The 8,019-nt window shown below is 44.1% G+C and overlaps 1 protein-coding gene across 1 annotated transcript; it reads right to left on the bottom strand.

Annotated features, from left to right (window-relative positions):
• Positions 1-327: 327 nt before the first annotated feature.
• foxo4 (forkhead box O4) lies at positions 328-8,019 on the bottom strand. The gene is given in 4 exon segments (XM_010788823.1): positions 328-3,355; positions 3,930-5,486; positions 5,982-6,326; positions 6,329-8,019. Coding segments are annotated over 3 exon segments (1,971 nt in total). The 5' UTR covers positions 6,422-8,019; the 3' UTR covers positions 328-3,355; positions 3,930-3,953.

Genomic DNA, 8,019 nt, shown 5'->3' on the forward strand with positions numbered 1-8,019 from the left:
CGTTGTATTTACCAGCCTTATGGGTACACGTTATATTTACCAGCCTTATGGGTACACGTTGTATTTACCAGCCTTATGGGTACACGTTGTATTTACCAGCCTTATGGGTACACGTTGTATTTACCAGCCTTATGGGTACACGTTATATTTACCAGCCTTATGGGTACACATTATATTTACCAGCCTTATGGGTACACATTACATACTGTTTATCTGACAGTTACAGTAGCTGTGTGACAGCAGCGCACCCTGGCGGCTGAACTGAACACAGTCTGACTTCAATAAAACATAAAGAGTGAATCACTTTGAAACCAAAGACACAGACAGTGGGTTAAACAGTTTATTGAATTTATTTCTGCTTTTCAGAACTGACTGTCATCTCTGGCTGACTTTACAATGTGTAAAGAAAGATAAAGAGGTAGGGGGGGGGAAATCTATCAAGATTAATCAAAAATCATAAACATAATTGGCTTATGCACAACTCATCATTCCATGTCCGCCCCACCCTCCCCTTATGAAAGAAAAACCCTTGCCGCATACTAAAATACTGAGTAAAATAGGGGCAATTTTAACAGTTCAAAACAAAAATTAAGGGACTAACTGCTACTTAAAAAACTGAAGAACAAAATATGTAGATAATTATTACATAGAGGGGGAGATACAAGGGGAGTAATAACACCACACCTGCCCTTTTTTTTTTTTTTTTTAAACGAGGCAACAGTAAACTAGAGACATCAAACCAACCACCGCTCCTTTACATGCTGCAGTCTGTCCTTTAAATGTTAATAACATTTCCAACACCTGGACATTAATTCAAAATAGTGGGCAAAATAGTTGCATATACAACTTTCTAAAAACGATTACATGTTATGATTTAGAAGAAAATCATGCACTTTGAACAAGCTGGTCTCCTGTTTCCAGATCTAATTAATGACCAGTTTGGAGAAGGGGGTTATCATATTTATATATAAAAACATAAAAAACGAGGAAGGGGAAGGACTTTTGATCGTGTGCTAACTTCTAACCTAACACCTCATCCACATCCTTGAGCTGTGTACAGAGAATTCAAAAGGCCCTGATATGCACCCATTGCATCATGGCGTACAGCAGGATACGTCACAAATGACATCTAGCACCATTCATAATGTTTTTAAAAAACTGTGGAACAAAAAAAAAAGATAGAGTGCTTTGTACAAATCAGAGGCTCACATACCTGCAGTGAAATGATGAGAGTTCAAACTGCAGGGATGTTATTTCTGATCACAATTGTCAACAAAAGTATTTAAATACAAGCACAAAATGTACGGGGGGGAAGAGGACAAATAAAGTCCATCTTGCTACTGAGTAAAGTCATGCTATAGTGTTTTAAATATTGGCAGTAAAAAAAAAAAGGAAACCCAAGGGATCGGCTACCGGTGATATAAAAAAAGGTAAGTCAAATTTAAAGTCAACTCTTTTTAAGACAGAAAATCCTCCAGGAAAACAAAGACGTGAAGGTTTCCAGTCCAGAGACAAAGGGGTCAAATATATAGATTATTTTTTGCTTTATGGTCACGTGATCATAAAGCAAAAATAATCTATATATTCAGTGATCATAAAGTTGTTTTCCTGTGTTTCTTGTGAGCGACCCTGAGAGGTAACGGTTGTATCAGTCTCGTTTTGAGATGAGAATCCGGCGGCATGTTGAAAGTGGGACTGTTTCTCTTTTGGATTCACGATTAAAAACAAAGAGGCAGATCATTGTGAATTTAAATGGTCAAGTATGGATGCACGTTGCCTCACTCTACAAGTCAGATTCTTATGTTACAGGCATTTTCTGCAAAGCTTATGTACACGAGATACTGTGTCAGGCCCAAGCTGGCCCTACATGCCATGCAAATATTAGTGTTCCTTTGGTTACGTAAAAAAATCTACATGCATCTCATTCTTTACAAAAATAAAAGTATAGAAAATTACCGTTAAAAATTATCTGAGAATGCTTCCTCCAATGTAAAAAAACATCACTTGTCATTAGTAATATATTCATATGTATTAATATCTCATTTATTACGTCGTCTAAATTGTATATTAAAACTATAATCAAATATATTCTTTTTGTGTACTTCTCACACAGAGAATTAATTTCTTGAATAATTAAAGTGTCAACATTTCAGGAAAATGTTAAACAAAAAAACCTTCAAGAAGTGATTTTTTTTTTATTTCCTTCAAGATTTCATTTAGTTCTCTCCATAAATCTGCATAGCGTCTCATCGTGTACATGTGCAACACGTACTTTTATTTATTTTTACAGGATTTAAAATCATTTGATGAAATGTTATAACCTAATGTGTCTACTAGTTTGGGGTTCCTGGTTCACAGGAAACCTAAGTGCTATTAAAATGCACAGGCTCGATGAAAACAAAAAAGAGGAGATAATAATCAAGTAGATGTCTGACAGTGGTGGCATATTGCGGTCTGAAACAATATAATACTTGGCCAACCAATCACTTGTTGGCAAATAAATGTACCCTTGAATGCCCCGTGTAAAAATTCAAAAATCACATTTCTTCATTTTGTTAGTTTAACTGCACATCAGGGATAAAAAAAAAAAAAACACACCCTCTAACTGACATCTACCGCAAAACACCGGATTGAAGTCAAAATAGCCAAACTGCAAATACAGACCCTCTTAACTGTTCATCACCAAATTCCATTGAAAAAAAAAAAAAATGCATCTTCTTTCTCTATAGTGAGAAATTTAAACCGTACACATAATTGTAGTTTACAATTGGGCGAGATGTCGAACCAAACATGTTATACCTCCAGTCGCCCAGTCTTTTATCTTCCGTCTGTTCGCAACACAATCCTGTGAGGGGGCTTCTTCCTCCGACAGCATTTGGTCTGGCAGTTCGTGCTCGTGTAGTATGGAAAACTGGCCATTTCTAAAAAAAATAACAGTCTATTGAATCTTCAATACCAAAGTAGTCCCGTACCGTATCCACCCTAAAGCTATTCTGGTGTGACAAAAACTGAAGTATAAACCCCCAGCAGAGGGGAGTTCATGATGTCTTTTCACTCTTTAAAACACCAAGTCACACGTCTTTTAAAAAACATCAGTTCTGGTTAGAAGAAAAAAAGTTAATCGGCTAGCAGCCAAATCGTTGCAAGTGTTTGTTTTTTGAAAAAATGGAGAAATATTGTGCATAGTAGCATGAAGCTCCTCCCTGTCCTCCGCATGTCTTGGCACATGACATGGGAGAGGCTCTGTCTTTTACGTCCGAGAGAAGCATCTTGTTTTAAAATCCAGCCAGCAGGGAGGAGGAATGCACCGGTTGTTTAGAACGATTTTGAGGTTTCATTGATTGGAGATCAGTTCCTGCAAGACAAAAGGATAAAACGGTCTTTCGTGATGATATATCGTAATGAATCCTTAAGATGTACTTAAAGTCATATCAGCTCAATCACTGTAAATGTAACCCATGTGTACTGCTCTACATGGTGTTGAAATGCTCATCATTTCGACATAAATGTCTTGTTTCATGCCACAAACCGTCCAAAGCCCAAACATATTCAATTTACAGTGAGACAGGTTAAAAAGTGAACCTTCTAAGGTGTTTTAATTCATTAGAATTCGATTATATTTGGTTAACGTGGACTAGGGCTGCAACAATCAGTTGAATACTCAGTTAGTCGATTGAGGACAAAGTCATCTCTAACTGTTTTGATAACCAATTGAGGGTTAAGGTGTTTTAAATATGGAGATTTCACACTTTTATATCATATTAAACTGAAAACATATAATTAGAAATTGAGAAACTGGTATGGACTGTAATTGTATAACCCGAACAATGAATTGACAGATCTAGAAAATAATAATCGATAATAAAAATGGCAAATTGCAGCCCCATTCACCAATAGTTTAACTGATAGAGGAAGAGTGATGAGCGTACCTGGCTGACTGGACAGCGGAGGACTTAGCTCGGCACCCAGCTGTGAGCGGAGCCCTGTGTGGAGGCGGGGCCGGCGTAGCCCTGGCCTCCAGGCAGGATGGGGTCAAAGTTGAAGTCGAGGACGTCTCCGTCCATGAGGTCACTGTTGATGATGTAGTCCACGTCACAATCCAGGTTCTCGGTGAACATGTCAATGTCCAAGTCTGTGGGTAGCCGGTCCTGCCCGGGCTGGAAGCAGGACGGAGCTCCAAACTGACCCAACTGACCCAACTGAGCCATCCCCAGCAGGCTGGAGCCAGGGTGGGCTGCCCCGGGGTGAGAGCCCCCCGCTGGCAGGGCTGCGTGCTGGGCTTTGAGGGCGGAGAGCTGTGACGGGTCCTGAGACATACCTGAGAGGATCATCCCCAACCCCATCTGTGAGTGGTGCTGGTGTTGTTGTTGTTGTTGTTGTTGTTGTTGTTGTTGTTGTTGCTGCTGCTGCTGCTGCTGCTGCTGCTGGAGGTGGAGGTGGCGCTGCTGCATCTGCTGAAGTGCCATGGGGGCCACCGTGTTGGGCTCCAGCCCTTTCCCCAACAACAGCTGGTTGGGTTTGGACCTCACGCCCACCACGGATGAGCCCAGGCCCATCATGCCTCCAGGACTCTGCATCAGGGGGTCCACCTGGGTCATCATCACGTCACTGGGGGGGGGGGAGTCGGAGGTGAGCAGCGCCTCCAGGCTGGAAGGCACATGGCTGGTGTAATGGCCGCCCCCACGAGAGCCGGAGCTGGACATGGGGTTGAAGAGGGAGTTGCTGAAGGATGACGGCTCTTTGGTGCCACACTGAGAGGCCTGGGTCCCGCTGTGAGGGGGGGGGGGCGGCGGGAGGCTGGACTGCTGCAACTGGTTGAAGGAGGAGAAGCTGGAGCCGCGGGGCAGCAGGGTGGAGGCAGAGGGCAGCGGGGTGGGAGGGGCCGGGGGGGCTGTGCTGGGACTGGCCCCTCCCTGCTGCCCGGTCATCAATGTGAGGCCATCGATCAGATCCAGCTCTTCCATGAGGGTCTCGGTGAGGGTGGGGGTCAGGCTGCTGGAGCTGTATCGGCCCAGTAGGCTGTCTTCCGGCAGGTTGTCGTCGTCCTCGTGTCCCGGAGCGATGGGGGACAGACGCCCACTCAGGGTGCTGGCGTTGGAGCTGGTGCGCGGGCGGAAGGTGGTCCACATGTCAGAGTCGTCCAGGCTGCCGCGGGACGAGGGGCTGCCGCTGTTTACCCCCCATTTGGGAAACTGCTGGGATGAGTTGGGGCTGTCTGCACCCCCGGAGCCTGTGCTGCCGTCGCCCTGCAGCCCCCCTCCTGCCCCCCCCAGCCCAGCGGCTCCAGCCTGCTTCTTGGTCTGCTTTGCCCTCATGCGGCTCTTCAGCAGTTTGCTGCTGTTGTCCATGGAGGCGGCGCGGCGGCGGGGGGCTTTCCCCGTCTTCCCTCCTTCTGGGTTGAGCATCCACCAGGAGCTCTTTCCTGTCGATTCATTGTGTACCCTCAAGAACTTGTTGTGGAGTGATAAATTGTGGCGAATTGAATTCTAAAACAGGAGATAGAGAACATGAAATAATATGAAAAATTATGCAGTGGGCTTTCTTTCATTAAACATGTTTTCATTGTTTGATTAATCACTCGCCAAAGTTTAGATTACCCCACTTGCTTTGTTTCAAGGGGTTATTAGTCAGAACTATATTTGCCTTGCTGAAAAAAAAAGATTCTAAAAAACAATTGTGCCCCCACAAATAGAATCAAATTCTGTGGGAAACACTGCGCAGTCATATATGGAGATAATTAAATACATCTATTAAAGAAGACAAAAATATAATACCCAAAGAAATAAAGTTTTACACTTTTTTTGAAAAGTGTAAATATCCATATTGCCCAGCCCAAGTAATATGATGGTTATCTGCATACTAGTGTTTCTATGGTGCAACATGAATTGTAAAGCTATAAATATATAAGTTGTGCCACATAAAGCTCTACAATCCACCTTGTAAAGTGATGCAGTAAACATGTCCACCTCCCACATGCTCACCTTCCAGCCAGCCGAGCTGTTGCTGTCTCCTTTGTCTCTGAAGTAAGGCACTGTCTTCACCATCCACTCGTAGACCTGAGCCAGGGTTAGCCTCTTCTCAGGTGAGTTCTCGATGGCCTGGCTGATCAGGTCTGCGTAGCTCTGGTTCCCCCACGCGTTGCGGCGGGAGGACCCTTTGCGGGGCGTTGCTCCTCCCCCGCCGGCCGCGGCCCTCCCTCCGCCCCCGCCGCCTCCAAAGGCTTCTCGGGCTCGGACGTGATTTGCTGGGGCTCGGGCTTGTCCTCGTCCCCGGGCGGGGTCCCGGCGGAGGACTCGGAGCCATCCGCCCCCTCCGTTTTGACAGCCGAGATGTCGGGTCTGGGCAGGGGCCATGTGCAGGAGCGGGGCCTGCTTTGCGGCTCAAAATCTGGGTCAATCGGTGGCACCGAAGAGTCCTCCATGGTGGTCCTCTGAATTTACACTCAACCAAAAAAATATGTCACGACTTAAAACATCTACTCTAAAAAGTTAAGGTAAACTTTAAGTGTATGATGAGTAAAAACAAACACACTTCCTGACACAAAAACAATATGCTCCAGAGACTATGGGGCCTGGAGAGGAGACGGAATAATCTGGGCACACCAATAGCCTCGGTTAATCCTCAGATTGGAGATTAGGGAACCCAAATAATCTCTTTAATAGTAACTATCATAAACCTTCCGATTATATAGAATGAAGGAGGGCCGGGATGAGAGTCCCTTTGTTTGAATGAAATAAAAACAAAAGTGGCAGAGTGAGCACCAAAACATCTGGTTCTACAGAGGTTTTGGTTCCCCTGCAAATGAATACCAAAATGGTATATGGATACAAAATAATGCCATTCCTGTTATTTAACAATTTAAATATTTGTTTAAATGGTAAATGTTGTGAAAAATATAATTAGCAATGCTAAACTAACTAAAAACAATATTTTTTGAATAAATCAAAAATTAAGAAATATTTCGTACAAAATGTATCATTTTATATTTAAATTGTCTTATTCAAAACAGGCAGGGTTTATATGTTTTACTGTAAAGCTATGAGACTACAAACAGGGATTACAAAGGATCTTCTCAGGAGCCCCTGTCCGTCTACACTTGTAAACAACGTGATCTACACAAGCCAAAAAAAACATCCAAACAAACTTCAAAAAAATAAATAGCGCAAAACAACCTCACAACCCAGTCCGGAAAAATCAAAGTTAAGTGTAAAAACTAAAAACGACTGATCATCCTAACAACAGTTTGTTTGCAACTGTAAAAAAGTGTTTAAAAATCAGCCACCAGCTCCTCGGCCTGTAAGTAAAAGCCGCTAAAACTAAAAACCAGAACAATTTAGAGCGGGGGGAAAGGAAGGGATTTAGGTGAGTGACAAATGGTGTTTATAAAGTTAATAAAAGTGGAAAGATGAGAGAAATGTTGGTGAGTAAAGTCCGTGCTTCAGGTCTGCACGATCCGCCACATTGCGACCAGGCGCATGTCACCATCTGCCATGTTTCTGCTGCCGCCGCCGCACACGATGCTCGAAGAAGCGGCTATAAAACCCTCTCAGCGAGGCCCGGAGCTCGGTCGATCCGCCACCAAGTCCCGGAGAACAAACTAGAAATCGTATTCCCGGGTGTTGGGTGAAGTTGTGTGTCCTCGGCGGTGTATCGCCTCCAACCCGCCGCACTTTGAAAACAGCACGATAGCCTCCGTAACGCTAGCTGCTTAAGCTCCTGCTGTACTCCAGAGTTTACAATCCGTGAAAAAGTCCGTGAAAAGCTCCCGATAACTTCCACCAAGTGGCCGATTTTAATCCGCGATGAGTTTTTTAAAACTTCCTGTCGTCGTGGCTGTCCAGATATTCACTCCTTCAGTCTCTTTTTGAGTTGTTTTGTTTTGTTTTGTTTTGACTCGAGGCGAAGACTCCCTTCTGACGTCTGTTTACCACTGTCAGGCGAAGCGTTCTGCGCCTGCGCACAGGGGGTTTCTGGGAAAAGGAGTCAAACATGTGACAGCAGAACAGGCGTAAACAGCAG

This window comes from Notothenia coriiceps, unplaced genomic scaffold (assembly GCF_000735185.1).
Source record: "Notothenia coriiceps isolate Sejong01 unplaced genomic scaffold, NC01 NC01_scaffold00032154, whole genome shotgun sequence".
Classification (NCBI taxonomy): Eukaryota; Metazoa; Chordata; class Actinopteri; order Perciformes; family Nototheniidae; genus Notothenia; species Notothenia coriiceps.